The sequence below is a fragment of the Taudactylus pleione genome, unplaced genomic scaffold (assembly GCF_031769625.1).
Source record: "Taudactylus pleione unplaced genomic scaffold, aTauple2 ptg000194l, whole genome shotgun sequence".
Lineage (NCBI taxonomy): Eukaryota > Metazoa > Chordata > Amphibia > Anura > Myobatrachidae > Taudactylus > Taudactylus pleione.
In genome coordinates, this window is record NW_028284596.1 from 1,994,606 (window position 1) to 2,012,124 (window position 17,519).

At 47.9% G+C, this 17,519-nt stretch overlaps 1 protein-coding gene across 2 annotated transcripts; it reads right to left on the reverse strand.

Moving 5' to 3' along the window:
- Positions 1-540: 540 nt before the first annotated feature.
- PDP2 (pyruvate dehydrogenase phosphatase catalytic subunit 2) lies at positions 541-15,987 on the reverse strand. Of its 2 annotated transcripts, none has more exons than XM_088476788.1 (2): positions 15,887-15,987; positions 541-2,363 (listed from the first exon to the last, which is right to left on the reverse strand). In XM_088476788.1, exon 2 carries the CDS (start codon positions 2,298-2,300, stop codon positions 696-698), a length of 1,605 nt encoding a protein of 534 aa, XP_088332914.1. In that variant the 5' UTR covers positions 2,301-2,363; positions 15,887-15,987; the 3' UTR covers positions 541-695. The 2 variants fall into 2 exon arrangements, with proteins under 2 accessions (XP_088332914.1, XP_088332915.1); XM_088476789.1 differs by having other exon boundaries at positions 15,871-15,987.
- Between the last annotated feature and the right edge of the window lie 1,532 nt (positions 15,988-17,519).

The window sequence follows — 17,519 nt, forward strand, 5'->3', positions numbered from 1 at the left end:
TACTATTATACAAATTGCATACGGCAACATCTAGGTCGTACTCTGACTTTTTTTTGTGAAACAAAAAAAAACAGAAAAAAAACATTAAAAACTATGGCCCTCATTCAGAGCCGTACGCTCTGAGCAGAGCGCACGCTCTGAATGAGGGCCGGGCTCCATTTTCATGGAGCGTCCTCCTGGACGCTCGTATAGCTGTGGGTCACCACCCACAGGCTATACGAGCGTGCATTGTGATGGCCGCGATGGTCGAGACCATCGCGACCATCGAAATTGCGAGCCGGAGCCTGCGGTTGAGGTTTTCAACCGCAAGCTCCGGAGTGATTTTGGCTCTATCAGAGCCAAAATCACTCCCACTGACATCACTAGTGATGTCAGTGGGCCGGCTTCTGACGGGAGGCGTTCCTGTGGGAACGCCCCCGTCAGGGAGGCACGCCCCCGGCACGCCCACCAAAGGGGGCGTGCTGTCAATCAACATTGACAGCACGCCCCCTTTGATCGGACACAACGAGCGAAGGACTTTCCTTCGCTCGTCGCGTCTGGCGCATGCGCACGACGGAGCTCCCTCCGTCGTGCGCATGCTCAGTCCATAACATCGACCCACTTGCGAGCGGACAGCCACTCGCGAGTGGGTCTGAATCAGGCCCTATATTTCTTGTTTAATAAAGATCACAGACAACACGCGAATGCAGGCGTCTTCATTCCTGCTCGCTTTCTCTGTAGTGATCCTCGATAACTCTAGAGTTAAAGAAGACAACAGTAACCGTGAGGTCATCTCTGTACATTCTCGATACATCATCCGGCAAGCTCAACATGGCGGACAGTCTCTCCTGCTCAATCTCGCCGTCCTCATTGCTCCCTATGGCGTTACGGATCAGGTGCGTGGCAATGTTCTGGTCCTGCAAGCTAAATCTCCTGATTCGTCGCTTGAGGAGCAAATTTTGCATGTATCCCAAACTGCGTTTCCCTAAAGAAGCTTGTGGTTCCTGTAAACTGACTTCTGACAAATGTTCCGCCACAAGGCTCACCACTTCCTGGTTCTCAAGCATGTCCCAAAGTCCATCAGACGCCATAATTAAGAACTTATCCTGAGGTTTTAGTTTATGATAGGTGACCTCCGGTGCTGCCGTTAGATATGGTGGGGTTTGGTAGTTGGCTGGATAATACTGATATATATTTAAAGGTTCTGTATCACACGCGTTTCGCAGAACGCTCTTCTGTAATTCTTCACTCCATTTAAACCGAACATCGCCAAATGCCCTAAATGGCATTAAAATTCCCAGCAATCTCTGATCAGTCACAACAGTTTCCTCCTCAGAAGCCGGGTGCTCTGCTCGCACTCTCTGTAGCTCAGAGTTATTGAACGCGTTGTGGTCAGAGGTAAGAGGGACAGCAGACCATGTTCTGTTGTCTTCCTGGACTCCCAAAATAGCTCGGCAGTCCCCGGTATTAGCAACGTGCAAGTGGACACCATCTATGTGAGACACACAGGCTGTCGATCCAGAAAACGCAATCTGCAGAGTGAGGTTCTGGACAAACTCGTTCTCTGTGGGAACCTGGGCTTCCAGTGAAATATCGGAATCCAGCCTCTGAAACGCATAGGACATAGCATCAGCCACACTCATTCCAGACTCGTTATCCAGGTCGATTAGCTGTTGCCAGTAGACGCGCAGATGGTCCACGTAGAGGGATGCGATTTCTCTGTACAGGTAGTCATTCTTGTGCTTGTGCCACTGGAGGATTGGCAGCACGGGCTTCATGTGCTCTCTGGCAAACTCAATCTCTTCCAAAGTTTCCTGAGACATCAGGGAGACGGCAATGTAGTAAAACAGGCGCTCGCTGACAGACTGAGCGCAAGCCGTGCCGGCATGGCCATCAAAGACGCCAAACATGTGGCCCCTGGTCTGCAGACATGTAGCTGCGCTCCTCCGGTCCTCACAAGGCGTATTAGAAGCCAGTATATTGCTTTCGAACTTCAGGACAGTGCTTTGGTTTTTTCCGTCGAAATCCGGTACTTTGTAGGACTGCTCGTTGGCTCTGAGGATGTAATTAATTTGCTCTGGTGACAGCTGAAAGTGCTCGTCCTCTGCGGCATGCCTGTAGGATCTATTCTTTGATAAGATGGTCTGGTGGATCGGGTAGCACAAACGCGTTTGCGTGACTGCTCTACCTGAGCGGGTCTTCCTCCATCTTGTTTGGTGTGCCTTCGCAAGACATTGTGAATACGGACGTCTCCCACTGCGGACCAGTGTAAAGTTGTGTTTCGCACTGTTCACGATCCAGCCAGAAAAGGTTCTTGACATCCTAAGTTGGGCACCAGACAGTGGTTTGTTTTAGCTTTAGAATAAAGGTGAACTTGTAAATCCCTTTATGAAAGAAGAAAGAAAGAAATGAGTTAGCTTCATTATTATTAATTATTAATTTTCCATTTCTACACCAAACTTGACTGGTGCAAATAACATAATACTGATCAGTACTAATCAGTTCTCATTCAATACTGTGTCCTTATACACCAGCCTCAATTTATAATGTGGCACGAGAGAAGTTGCAGTCTCAGTGATGTCACTGGCTCCTAGTGAATGGATAGGCTGCAGTCTCAGTGATGTCACTGGCTCCTAGTGAATGGATAGGCTGCAGTCTCAGTGATGTCACTGGTTCCTAGTGAATGGATAGGCTGCAGTCTCAGTGATGTCACTGGTTCCTAGTGAATGGATAGGCTGCATTCTCAGTGATGTCACTGGTTCCTAGTGAATGGATAGGCTGCATTCTCAGTGATGTCACTGGTTCCTAGTGAATGGATAGGCTGGATTCTCAGTGATGTCACTGGTTCTTAGTGAATGGATAGGCTGGATTCTCAGTGATGTCACTGGTCCCTAGTGAATAGATTGCTGCATTCTCAGTGATGTCACTGGTTCCTAGTGAATGGATAGGCTGCAGTCTCAGTGATGTCACTGGTTCCTAGTGAATGGATAGGCTGCAGTCTCAGTGATGTCACTGGTTCCTAGTGAATGGATAGGCTGCATTCTCAGTGCTGTCACTGGTTCCTAGTGAATGGATAGGCTGCATTCTCAGTGATGTCACTGGTTCCTAGTGAATGGATAGGCTGCATTCTCAGTGATGTCACTGGTTCCTAGTGAATGGATAGGCTGGATTCTCAGTGATGTCACTGGTTCTTAGTGAATGGATATGCTGCGTTCTCAGTGACGTCACTGGTCCCTAGTGAATAGATTGCTGCATTCTCAGTGATGTCACTGGTTCCTAGTGAATGGATAGGCTGCAGTCTCAGTGATGTCACTGGTTCCTAGTGAATGGATAGGCTGCATTCTCAGTGATGTCACTGGTTCCTAGTGAAAGGATAGGCTGCATTCTCAGTGATGTCACTGGTTCCTAGTGAATGGATAGGCTGGATTCTCAGTGATGTCACTGGTTCTTAGTGAATGGATAGGCTGGATTCTCAGTGATGTCACTGGTCCCTAGTGAATAGATTGCTGCATTCTCAGTGATGTCACTGGTTCCTAGTGAATGGATAGGCTGCATTCTCAGTGATGTCACTGGTTCCTAGTGAATGGATAGGCTGCATTCTCAGTGCTGTCACTGGTTCCTAGTGAATGGATAGGCTGCATTCTCAGTGCTGTCACTGGTTCCTAGTGAAAGGATAGGCTGCATTCTCAGTGATGTCACTGGTTCCTAGTGAATGGATAGGCTGGATTCTCAGTGATGTCACTGGTTCTTAGTGAATGGATAGGCTGCATTCTCAGTGATGTCACTGGTTCCTAGTGAATGGATAGGCTGGATTCTCAGTGATGTCACTGGTTCTTAGTGAATGGATAGGCTGCATTCTCAGTGATGTCACTGGTCCCTAGTGAATAGATTGCTGCATTCTCAGTGATGTCACTGGTTCCTAGTGAATGGATAGGCTGCATTCTCAGTGATAAAAAATGAGGTGAATCCTTAGTGAATGGCGCAAACAAAGAGCAGCCTAAAGTGATTCGAACATATGAAAGCTCACCAACATTTCAATACAGATAAATAAATACATGAAAAAAATTATGTGACTCAAACCAAAGGCGCTTGTGAAAAGAATGAAAACTAAAATATAAAACTACAACTAAATAAAAATATGGTTATCAAATAGTGTCCATGATAGAAGATCGGCAGAAGTTCTTCTCTCTGTGGGCTCTATTTATTATCATTATTTTTACTAAAATAAAGTGAAAAAGGGTGTTTTGTGTTTTCACACCATTTTAGTATCACCTGAAGTTACTAAAGGGCAATTGGAGTACAATTCGTATAATTCTACTCCAAGCCCTAATTATCACTTATTTTTAGTAATCAGATCGCATTTCCCACGATTGTAATGGGAAATGCAATCTGCCTGGTAATTGCTAAAAATACCAGGGAAGCCCTGTGATAATAACGCCACCTGGAGGTGGCCTTATCCAGGGTCTCCCCCGGTTACCGGACTCCTGCTCCGCTCTAACGGGGAGCCCGGAGCCGGCCCCAGTGATCAGCTGTGTGGTCTAAACATCCCACACGCTGATCATTGCTAACAATAATAATAATAATAATAATAATATAGTGGAAAAAAAACAACACAATCTTACCTGAGTCCATGGACCGGTGATCGGGGCTCCAGTTATGTTCTCCGGTCAGCTGGTCTCCCATCATGCACTGGGACCCGGTCAGCTGACCGGTCCCTGTGCAGGATGGGAGATCAGCTGACCAGAACCACAGAGGACGTCACTGGAGCCCCGATCACCAGAGCTAAGTGTAATTAAGGGAGGGGGGCTTAGCGGCGGCCGTACAGCGCATGCGCGGGCACTTGTCACAGCATTTTTTGCAAAAATACCATGATAAGTGTGCAGAGGGGATTCGCAGGGACAGAGCTTTATCGCAAGCTCTGTCCATGCAAATGATTTTTAGTAAATCCCTGTGATATTGGCTGAATTCGCGTCGGTAATATCACACTGCAATCTGCATTCCAAATGCAGATTGTAGTAAATAGAGCCCTTTATCCTCCAATGTGTACGTGATATCATAGAAAAAAAAAAAGGAACAAGTATGTGTAATACAGTTTTAAATCCAAAAAATGTGCAGAGATAATTCTTAGGAATAGAAGTGATTCATCCAAATGGCTGCAAGCGTACCCTAACCCATAGTCAGAGGTGTCATTTCATTCCTTGTACCCCCACCAGAAATAAGGTTACTTATTTATTTATTTATTATCACTTTCCAGCAGGTGACCGACTGCCCTGTATTGTCCAATGACGACATGTCATAGGACAATGACTATGTGCCGGGATGTCGCTAGCAGATCGCCGACCACGCGACCCCCGGTCTAAATCCCAATGGCTGAATCCCGACAAGGGAGCTAAGATAGGCGTTAAATTACCGATGCCTATCTTAATCCCGAAGCCGGAACACAGAAGGACGGCAGCCCGAACGCGGCAAGTCCGGGAGAACATCCTTAGTGTTAGCCACGGGAGAGAGGGTTAGGTTTCGGTAGCATAGCAGGGGTAGCGTTAGGTTTTTTGGGGGGAGGTTAGGATTAGGCACCCCTAAGGGGGAAACTTCGGTTTAGGCACTAACGGGGAGGGTTATGCTACAAGCAGGGAGGGTTAGGAGGGAGCAGGGCCAGGTTAACAATGGGGTGGATGGAGCTCCAGCTCCAGGCCTCCACATAAAAATAGGCCCATTGTCATGACAACATGATGTTGACTGGCCATCAGCTCTCCACACGGTCAGCCATAAATCATAAGTCAGAAAATTGTATTTCTATTTACCTCACAAAATGAAGCACTTTTTTTTCTTTCACATATTTACGGAGACATTGGGGCTGAGAGTATAGGGGGTACACGCCCACATGGCACTGGCGACACCCACACAGCACTGGTCACGCCCCCTCTGCTTCTCATAATAGGCCCTTGGTCATTTTCAGCTCCAGACCCATTTGGCCATCAATCCGGCCCTGGGAGGGAGGGTAAGTATACTTACCCGACACCTGTCTGGATACCAACCATGGGGATGCTGCTGTCGGTATTGTGACAGGAGGAATCCTGACAGCGGGCATTACATACTGATTCCCTATGCGCCATGTGGTGCTGTCACTGTGTGTATATAACCTGTACAGCGCTGCAGAAATGGGGCTACAGAGGATAATAGTCTATTGTATAGTAACATAATGATAAGTATGACTGACAGGACATTTCTGGGAAGTAATAAGTGGGTTAAGCAGATGATAAGGCAAGCAATGGAACTGTACTGTAACGAGCTTTACAAGCCTATCCCTATGTTATAGACCATTTACATTCTCCAAATAAAAGCAGTAAAGTGACAATCCCTTTAATGCACTCTGCAAAGATAAAATAGCTGGTGATAAACACGGATGACATTATAAGCGAGGAGGGAGAACGCCATCTAAGCACATTATAGAGATAGCAGAACAGACTGCACAGAACTAAACCTAGTATGTGTGTTACAGCTGTGTAGTCCCTTTTATATTCCCCTTTATACACATCTGTTACTAATGATGGATGATACATTCTGTAATGGACTTTCTAGGTTATGTATGAATATCGCCTCTGTTATTATCCAGGACTAGAAGAAAGATCAACTCTTTGGGAAAGACTTTCCACTATGTATAGAGGGTATTCACAATGTATAGAGGGTATTCACAAACCGAACTGGAGCCGGCTTATCTCCGGGACAAGACTCTGGCACCAGACCAGGTACAGTCCATGCAGCTAGCGCCTCCGAAGCTCGTACATACAAACAACCCATGCAGCTTTTGCAGCGACTACAACAACGGTACTGGCAGGAGCCTTACTACCGTGGGTGCAGGGGGTGTGGGTGCTCGGGGGCCCGAAGCACCTACGGGGCCCACCTCCTCCTGCACCCAGCTCACCTCAGCAGCATTACAAGGACAGAAGCCGCTGATGGGGATGCAGTCAGGAAGCCGATGGTCGAAATGCCGACCGCCGGCTTCCCGACTGTCAAATCCCGGCAAGGTACTAATGACAGGCGTCAAAATCCGGAAGCCTGACGCTCGGCATACCGAACGAAGGTAAGCCTGGCGCTGACAGCCGTGGGAGGTGGAGGGGTGTGTGGGGGGGAATGGGAGGGTTAGGCTAGGGGAAGGGGAGGCACCCCTGGGGGGAGGATAGGGTTAGGCACCCCCCCCCCCCCGGAGACTTAGGTTTAGGCTGCGGGGAAGGGGGGGTTAGGTTTAGGCACCGCTAAAGGAGGGTTAGGGTAGGGAGTATGGTTACTTACCTAAATTAGCGATCGGGCTCTTCACCCCTGCCAGGCTTCCGCTGTCGGGATTAGAACCGCCATGTGCCCGGTGGTATTACATACCGATTCCCCGCTGATGATCCCTTCTGCAAACTACTGTTTAGTCACAGGCACGCTTCAGCCAGTGACTAGGAAGCAGTTTGCTGTACAGGCCGGATCATCAGCGCTGCGGGCGCCTCTCTTTTGACACACATCTCACTAAGGGACGCTTAGCGAGCAGGTCTGAATCAGCTCCTTTACACAGTGGGGGTAAATTAAAATCTATCTCCCCTCTGCACTTGAAGCCTTCTGCACTAAATGGTTATTGTGTCAGCAACTAAAAGGCAACAAGGTCTGCAAGTCTGTCATTCCTACACTCTGTTACATTTCCTTTTCTGCAACTTTATAAACAATTATAACTGGTACAAATGAACGTATGCAGAGTAAGTAAGTTATTCTATGCCTGGTCTTTGGCTACCTGCAGTCCGCCAGCTGTGATGTAGTTACACAATAACTGCAGACCTACACCTGGATTATATAGATTAGGCCTTATCTGGCTGTGAGAGTCAGCAGTAGCACAGAGGAATGTAATGGGTGACTGGGTTCATGATCCTCCTCCTCCCAGCTGTCTGTACATACAGAAGCAGCAGACTCTCCTCCTGTAATAAACACTTTCTATGGACAAATTATCAGAAAAAAACCTTAATATCAGCAGAATATGACACTTCTTCCAGAACTATCGGACGCACGTCAGTCTGCAGTAACTTTCCATTCACAGCTAAACCTCCTCTAACACTCACGTAAACTAATTTCACTTATATTCACTGTGGGCCTGATTCAGACCCGGTCACAAGCGCTGAGCGCTCGCAACCGGGTCGATGTTTGCCCACTGGGCATGCGCACGACGGAGCCGGCTCCGTCGTGCGCATGCGCGAGACCCGGCTTGCGAAGGGCGCTCCGTCGCTCCGGGTCTCGCCCCAAAGGGGGCGAGCTATCGATGGTGATTGACAGCTCGCCCCGTTTGGTAGGCGTGGCCGGGGGGGTGGCTTCACAAACGGAGGGGTTCCCAAGCGAACGCCTGCCGTTTGTGGGCGGCCCCACTGACATCACAAGTGATGTTAGTGGGAGAGATTTCGGCTCTATTAGAGCCAGAAGCGCTCTGGAGCTTGCGGCCACGAGACCCTACCACAAGCAATGATCATCCTGGCCGCTCGCTATAGCTGTGGGTGGTCACCCACAGCTATGCGAGCGGCCAGGAGGCTTCCCCCCCAAAAAAAACGCCCAGATTCAGAGCGAGCGCTCTTTCGGAGCGTCCGTCTCTGAATCAGGCCCTGTGTTCATAGAAACCTCCGCTAACACAAAGACAGAAGTTTTACTGCACAAAGACGTATTTACCTGGATATTTATCACTATCAGCCAGAGCGCCCACAGTGACGCCTCTGCCGAGCTAAAATTAAATGAAATACAATCAATAAACAGCGGAAAAGATCCTGTTGACAAATTACTATGGAGAAAAGAAAACGTGCGCATCCCCAGGCAATGTTTATTTAGCAAAGCATCATCCAGCCATCAATTTCCTTCCATTGAGATAAAAAAAATATATAATATCCAAAACAGGAAACTTAATTTCTAAGTATTGATTCCCTGCCTCTCGGTATAATACGTTATTTATAATCACTAAGGATAAAAGTTCTGATTTACCAATTGTTGAATTGGCCGGATTTGTTGGCGAGATCTAGCTTTATGCAAGCGCACGTATCTCACGCAAGTATTGAGTCTAGGATCGTTGTGCTAGACTGCTGCAGGCAATCTGCTGATTAGTACATATGGCTGCGCCAAGAGTCCCGCCACAGACATCTTCACAAAATATGCATCTTACCTGCATCACTAATGCGACAATTGTACAATACACGGGCACCCCGACTAATGGCGCTGGCAATTCATGTAGCTTCTGTGTGCAACAAAGTGGCTAGTCTGGATAAAAAGGAAAAAGATGGAGGTTTGATACGAGTGGCACGGGACATTCCTCGCGCCGCACGTCATTGTGCGTAATCTGCACTTTATACCAATTCCTCTGCAACAAAAATACCAACCATAAACACCTAGTACACTATATGCAAATAAGATAGAAAATTCAGAGAAAAATACTATTATTTATTACCAGTTATTTATATCACATCTGTCCCTGCCCCAGTGGAGCTTACAATCTATATTCCCTACCACATGCTCACACATACACACTATGGTCAATTTTGTGGATAGCCAATTAACCTACTAGTATACAAAAAGTATGGTGGTCGCTCACATCAGCTTAATGACATAGCACAGGTGCTTGTAAAGGGCGGGGTTTACACTGAACCACAGAGAAAAAAAATAAAAAATAAAAAAGAATCCCTCCAGCTCACTGCAGCAATATCTACAAAAATACTTGAATCCTACATGATAACAGAAATTCAGAGGTACTGGTTACATACATTTGCAAATATATGATTAAGCGCTGGGCCAGCATCAAGGCTCCTCTATACTGGAGTCCCTAACATTAAGGGCTCATGTCCGAGGCGCAAGGTACCCCAAAAAATTCCAGCCATGGACCATCCCCATGTGTGGGGCCCCCGGAGTTGCTCTGGCTGGGCCTTGTTCAGGGCATCACCACTTAATTCACATAGATACTTTATCACCTCTCTATTTGTTTGTTTATTATTTATGTCATTTTAATTCTTCCTTATTTTATTAACACTTATTGATTATCCTTACACATCTATACACCTTCTTTCCCCTTTTCGTGTGATGCCCTGGGGATGGTCCATGGCTAGAATTTTTTGGGGTACCTTGCGCCTTGGACGTGAGCCCCTTAATGTTAGGGACGCCAGTATAGAGGAGCCTTGACGCTGGCCTGGCGCTTATTCATATATTTGCAAATGTATTTAACTAATATCTCTGAAATTCTCTTATCATGTAGGATTCAAGTATTTTTGTTGATAACCTACTAGTATATTTTTTGTAGTATGGGAGGAAACCCACGCAAGCACAGGGAGAATATACAAACTCTGCACAAAGAGGAAATGGTGTATGTAGCCACATCTGTAGCTTTTATGCCCACTTTCCTACTCCCTCAGAGTGTCCTTGAGATTCACAAATGTCAGGGAACGTTCCCAGGAGAGTAAACCAGCGGCCATTCCATACATCCGTTGGGGGTTCCTCAGTTATACTCAAAACCAGAACAAAAACCAGGGGTGGGAGGGGACAGAAGGACCAATCACAGGCCACAATCAAAATATTGCAGCTGGTGAATGGAATTCCCTGTTACAAGCTCTCCACTATGCTGCCCCCCCCCCCGGGAAAAGTGACTGCATGTGGCGGCCCCTAAGGCCTCAGCCAGGTAGGGAGAAGCCTTGTAACGCTGATTGCATAGATAGTAATGCAGCTTTAGTATTTCTAAACTAAAAGAACATCTGATGTGAATTCATAGGGCCTGGCTTAGAGTCGGACGCAAACGGCCAAGTCTGTGATCTTTCGCACTGCGTCCGAGGGCAACTGAGGCATAATTTTGCATCACTGCGCATCTGCGGGCTCGGCAGAATAGTATGGAAGTCAGCCTGGTCTCCATTGATGGCTAAACTGGGCAACAGCTGGGTGGTCGTATTTAGGATAAGTGTGGCGTGCGCAGAGATCGGGCTGATGTCAGACAGATGGTTTACACCAGGGGCAGGGCTTGTATAAATGCTAGTGATAGTGATCATGGCTGCCCCCACAAGCGGATGTAATCCGCCCCATAGTGTGTTTCGGTGTTCTGCAGTAGTCGCACGGTGGGTTATCTCATCTGTGCACATCAGCCCAATTGTGCGCCCCCCTATTTCTCACGATGGACAGGTCGCTTTAACTCCTTACATCGCAGGCACCAAGCGCAAGGCCAGGGGTAGGCAACCTGTGGCACTCCAGCTGCTCTGGAACTACACATCCCAGCGTGTCCCACCACAGTTTCAGCATGCCCTAACAGCAAAACTGTGGCAGGCATGCTGGGATATGTAGTTCCACAGCAGCTGGAGGGCCATAAGGTTTCCTAACCCCTGTATTGATAAGCTCTGCAGGTCAAGGAAATCACAGATGAGGAAACTCTGTGTACTGTATTGCACAATAAAGATAATTACTATTGTCCGTATCCTATCAGATGGTTTTTATGTACATAGTCATCTCTGGGTTTGTCAGACGTGCATCACATGATGAGGAAGGAACCAACTCTGGCAGCGAGAAAAGTCCCAGAGGTGCTGTCATGTTTAACCCATACAGTGTCGGCATGCAGGGAGTCATTACATGGCTCTGTGCTCCTAAATAGCTCATTACAGATTAAACATAGATGCCGGAAATTCCATTTTAAGGTGGATCCATCACCTACACAGTGGAAGGGTAAGTTATGAATCATAAAATAGGGATGGCCATCAAGCATCGATGGTCCGTAATCATAAATGGTTAACTGTCGATGGTTTTGCCATCGATGACAGACAATGGTTCTCCACCATCGATGGACGTGTGGGAGCCGATTTTTTTATGGCCCCGCCCCTGCATGTCTCTAAGCCCATAGAAACATAGAATTTGACGGCCGATAAGAACCACTTGGCCCATCCAGTCTGCCCCATTTTTAAACATATTGTTACCACCCTTATTGATCCTTACTTTTTCTGAAGGATATCCTTAGGTCTATCCCATGCATGTTTAAATTGCTCCGTCTTAGCCTCTACCACCCCTGTTTTTGATTGGTCTGCTGCACGCCGTGCCCCCAGCAACGGTGGCCATCGAGGGATGCAAGCCATCAATGGCAATCACCGATGGACATCTCTATCATAAAATGGCCTTGGTCCAAGAACCACGATTTACACCACATGGGCAGATTCCATGAGCTCCACGGCTCCTCCGGGAACCTTGCAAGAGATACTGCGCATATTTCTGGTTACTACGGTAGGTAAAATCTTGTTCATTTATTGCTCACATCTGTGTATGGGGTGCGAGCAAAGACAAATGAGATTTATTAACCCTAATATCCTGCAAAGTGTTAGCGCGCAAGGTGCCAAGGCTGGCTTCTGATGAGCGCACCGCCTCAGATTACTATAATATGTGTGGTGTCCTCTGAGACAGCAGTGCATGAGCGCATGTTAATAATTGCTGTGCGAACCCTCTAAGCGCAGCGGTGAAAATACACGATCACGTGATGCCACAGGTCCCTAGTGAACCGATAGGTTGAAGATCTGCTCAGTATGGAACAAGGCTCTGCAGAGGTGATGGCTCCATTGCACATCAGCAATTACTGCAATCCAGCAATCATATTTACTTATTACCAGTTACACATATAGCGCACACATATTCCGCAGCGCTGTACAGAGAATATTTCACTCATTGACATCAGTCCCTGCCTCAGTGGAGCTTACACTCTATATTCCCAACCACATGTACAGGCACATACACTAGGGGTAATATTTTGTCAGAAGCCAGTTAACCTACCAGTGTTTTTCTGGATTGTGGTAGGAACCCACAGAACCCATTGGAAACCCATGCAAGTATGGGGAGAACATACAAACTCCACACTGATAGTGCCTTGTTTATGCATTTAACTCATGACCTCGGAGCTGTGAGATAGTGATGCTAACCACTACGTCAACTGTGTTGCCCAAATTTTCAACTACAAGCCCCAGAATATGCAGCCACCTATAGACTGATGGAAATATGATCTGTTACACACACAGCTGCACATTATAACCTTACTGTGCTTACTACACAGCTTAGAATAAGGGGGTAGATGTATTATAGCGGCACTTAACCTGTAGCAGTATTAGGTGCTGCCCTGTAGCAGTATTAGGTGCTGCCCTGTAGCAGTATTAGGTGCTGCCCTGTAGCAGTATTAGGTGCTGCCCTGTAGCAGTATTAGGTGCTGCCCTGTAGCAGTATTAGGAGCTGCCCTGTAGCAGTATTAGGAGCTGCCCTGTAGCAGCATTAGGTGCTGCCCTGTAACAGTATTAGGAGCTGCCATGTAACAGTATTAGGTGCTGACCTGTCGCAGTATTAGGTGCTGCCATGTCGCAGTATTAGGTGCTGCCATGTCGCAGTATTAGGTGCTGCCATGTCGCAGTATTAGGTGCTGCCATGTCGCAGTATTAGGTGCTGCCATGTATCAGCATTAGGTGATGCCATGTATCAGCATTAGGTGATGCCATGTATCAGCATTAGGTGATTCCATGTATCAGCATTAGGTGCTGCCATGTAGCAGCATTAGGTGCTGCCATGTAGCAGCATTAGGTGCTGCCATGTAGCAGCATTAGGTGCTGCCATGTAGCAGCATTAGGTGCTGCCATGTAGCAGCATTAGGTGCTGCCATGTAGCAGCATTAGGTGCTGCCATGTCTGTGGCAGTATTAGGTGCTGCCATGTCGCAGTATTAGGTGCTGCCATGTCGCAGTATTAGGTGCTGCCATGTCGCAGAATTAGGTGCTGCCATGTCGCAGAATTAGGTGCTGCCATGTCGCAGCATTAGGTGCTGCCATGTCGCAGCATTAGGTGCTGCCATGTCGCAGCATTAGGTGCTGCCATGTCGCAGCATTAGGTGCTGCCATGTCGCAGCATTAGGTGCTGCCATGTCGCAGCATTAGGTGCTGCCATGTCGCAGCATTAGGTGCTGCCATGTCGCAGCATTAGGTGCTGCCATGTCGCAGCATTAGGTGCTGCCATGTCGCAGCATTAGGTGCTGCCATGTCGCAGCATTAGGTGCTGCCATGTCGCAGCATTAGGTGCTGCCATGTCGCAGCATTAGGTGCTGCCATGTCGCAGCATTAGGTGCTGCCATGTCGCAGCATTAGGTGCTGCCATGTCGCAGCATTAGGTGCTGCCATGTCGCAGCATTAGGTGCTGCCATGTCGCAGCATTAGGTGCTGCCATGTCGCAGCATTAGGTGCTGCCATGTCGCAGCATTAGGTGCTGCCATGTCGCAGCATTAGGTGTTGCCATGTCGCAGCATTAGGTGATGCCATGTAGCAGCATTAGGTGATGCCATGTATCAGCATTAGGTGCTGCCATGTGTCAGTATTAGGTGATGCCATGTCTGTGTCAGTATTAGGTGATGCCATGTATCAGTATTAGGTGATGCCATGTATCAGTATTAGGTGATGCCATGTATCAGTATTAGGTACTGCCATGTATCAGTATTAGGTACTGCCATGTATCAGTATTAGGTGCTGCCATGTATCAGTATTAGGTGCTGCCATGTATCAGTATTAGGTGCTGCCATGTCTGTGTCAGTATTAGGTGCTGCCATGTATCAGTATTAGGTGCTGCCATGTATCAGTATTAGTTACTGCCATGTATCAGTATTAGGTGCTGCCATGTAACAGTATTAGGTGCTGCAATGTATCAGTATTAGTTACTGCCATGTATCAGTATTAGGTGCTGCCATGTCTGTGTCAGTATTAGGTGCTGCCATGTATCAGTATTAGGTGCTGCCATGTATCAGTATTAGGTGCTGCCATGTATCAGTATTAGGTGCTGCCATGTATCAGTATTAGGTGCTGCCATGTCTGTGTCAGTATTAGGTGCTGCCATGTAACAGTATTAGGTGCTGCAATGTATCAGTATTAGTTACTGCCATGTATCAGCATTAGGTGATGCCATGTATCAGCATTAGGTGCTGCCATGTATCAGTATTAGGTACTGCCATGTATCAGCATTAGGTGCTGCCATGTCTGTGTCAGTATTAGGTGTTGCCATGTATCAGTATTAGGTGCTGCCATGTATCAGTATTAGGTACTGCCATGTATCAGTATTAGGTACTGCCATGTATCAGTATTAGGTACTGCCATGTCTGTGTCAGTATTAGGTGCTGCCATGTATCAGTATTAGGTGCTGCCATGTATCAGTATTAGGTACTGCCATGTCTGTGTCAGTATTAGGTGCTGCCATGTATCAGTATTAGGTGCTGCCATGTATCAGTATTAGTTACTGCCATGTATCAGTATTAGGTGCTGCCATGTATCAGTATTAGTTGCTGCAATGTATCAGTATTAGTTACTGCCATGTATCAGTATTGGGTGCTGCCATGTATCAGTATTGGGTACTCCCATGTATCTGTATTAGGTACTGCCATGTCTGTGTCAGTATTAGGTGCTGCCATGTAGCAGTATTAGGTGCTGCCATGTAGCAGTATTAGGTACTGCCATGTATCAGTATTGGGTGCTGCAATGTATCAGTATTAGTTACTGCCATGTATCAGTATTGGGTACTCCCATGTATCTGTATTAGGTGCTGCCATGTAGCAGTATTAGGTGCTGCCATGTCTGTGTCAGTATTAGGTGCTGCCATGTAGCAGTATTAGGTGCTGCCATGTATCAGTATTGGGTACTCCCATGTATCAGCATTAGGTGCTGCCATGTCTGTGTCAGTATTAGGTGCTGCCATGTAGCAGTATTAGGTGCTGCCATGTCTGTGTCAGTATTAGGTACTTCTATGTTACAGAAGCCTGTGCCCTGTCTCAGGGGATCCCCAGCCTCTCCTGCAGCAGAGAGACACCCTGGAGATGATCTGCAGATTTAGGAGGTGCCCTAATAAAGCAATATAGTATATATACCTTATATACTACTCACCAGCTGTGGGGGGTAATATGGAGAATGGCGGGTTCTCCGTGCTCTGTCTCCTCTCCACACACGAGGCTTGTTGTGAGCACAGGATTGGAAGTGGCAGACAAGCCCTCATGTCCGGAGCCACCCCTCCCTGACAGACAGCCCCTGCCCCTCCCTGACAGTCAGCCCCTGCCCCTCCCTGACAGACAGCCCCTGCCCCTCCCTGACAGTCAGCCACTACCCCTCCCTGACAGACAGCCCCTGCCCCTCCCTGACAGTCAGCCCCTGCCCCTCCCTGACAGACAACCCCTGCCCCTCCCTGACAGTCAGCCCCTGCCCCTCCCCGTGACAGACAGCCCCTGCCCCTCCCCATGACAGACAGCCCCGTCCCCTCCCCATAACACACAGCCTCTTCCCATGACAGACAGCCCCGTCCCCTCCCCATAACACACAGCCTCTTCCCATGACAGACAGCCCCGTCCCCTCCCCATAACACACAGCCTCTTCCCATGACAGACAGCCCCTGACCCCTCCTCATAACACACAGCCTCTTCCCATGACAGACAGCCCCGTCCCCTCCCCATAACACACAGCCTCTTCCCATGACAGACAGCCCCTGACCCCTCCTCATAACACACAGCCTCTTCCCATGACAGACAGCCCCGTCCCCTCCCCATAACACACAGCCTCTTCCCATGACAGACAGCCCCTGACCCCTCCTCATAACACACAGCCTCTTCCCATGACAGACAGCCCCTGACCCCTCCTCATAACACACAGCCTCTTCCCATGACAGACAGCCCCTGACCCCTCCTCATAACACACAGCCTCTTCCCATGACAGACAGCCCCTGACCCCTCCTCATAACACACAGCCTCTTCCCATGACAGACAGCCCCTGACCCCTCCTCATAACACACAGCCTCTTCCCATGACAGACAGCCCCTGACCCCTCCTCATAACACACAGCCTCTTCCCATGACAGACAGCCCCTGACCCCTCCTCATAACACACAGCCTCTTCCCATGACAGACAGCCCCTGACCCCTCCTCATAACACACAGCCTCTTCCCATGACAGACAGCCCCTGACCCCTCCTCATAACACACAGCCTCTTCCCATGACAGACAGCCCCTGACCCCTCCTCATAACACACAGCCTCTTCCCATGACAGACAGCCCCTGACCCCTCCTTCCTCCCGTGTCACCATCATTACACACTTCCAGCTCCTCTTCTCCACCTCCCTCCCTAATGCTTTATGTTTGCAGCTGATACATTGTATCTTGTTGTCCTGACACTTGTAGCACCGTGCAGACCGCAGAGCAATGGCTGGGTGTAGTGACAGCCTATGGCTCTGTACAATAATGCTCTCCGGGAAGTGCTGAGGGCTGATCATTGCATTCCGAGGGATAATGTCAGCAAATGGATAATGTCAGCAAATGGATAATATCAACAGTTTTCCAAGGTTATTCTGAAAATGAAGCACTTCAGTTTCTTTCTCTGCAAATGCATTATGTATAGTGTTATGTATAGTGTATATGTATAGTATTATGTATAATGTATATGTATAGTGTATAGTGTTATGTATAGTGTATAATATATGGTATATGTATAGTGTTATGTATAATGTATAGTGTATACTGTATGTATAGTGTTTAT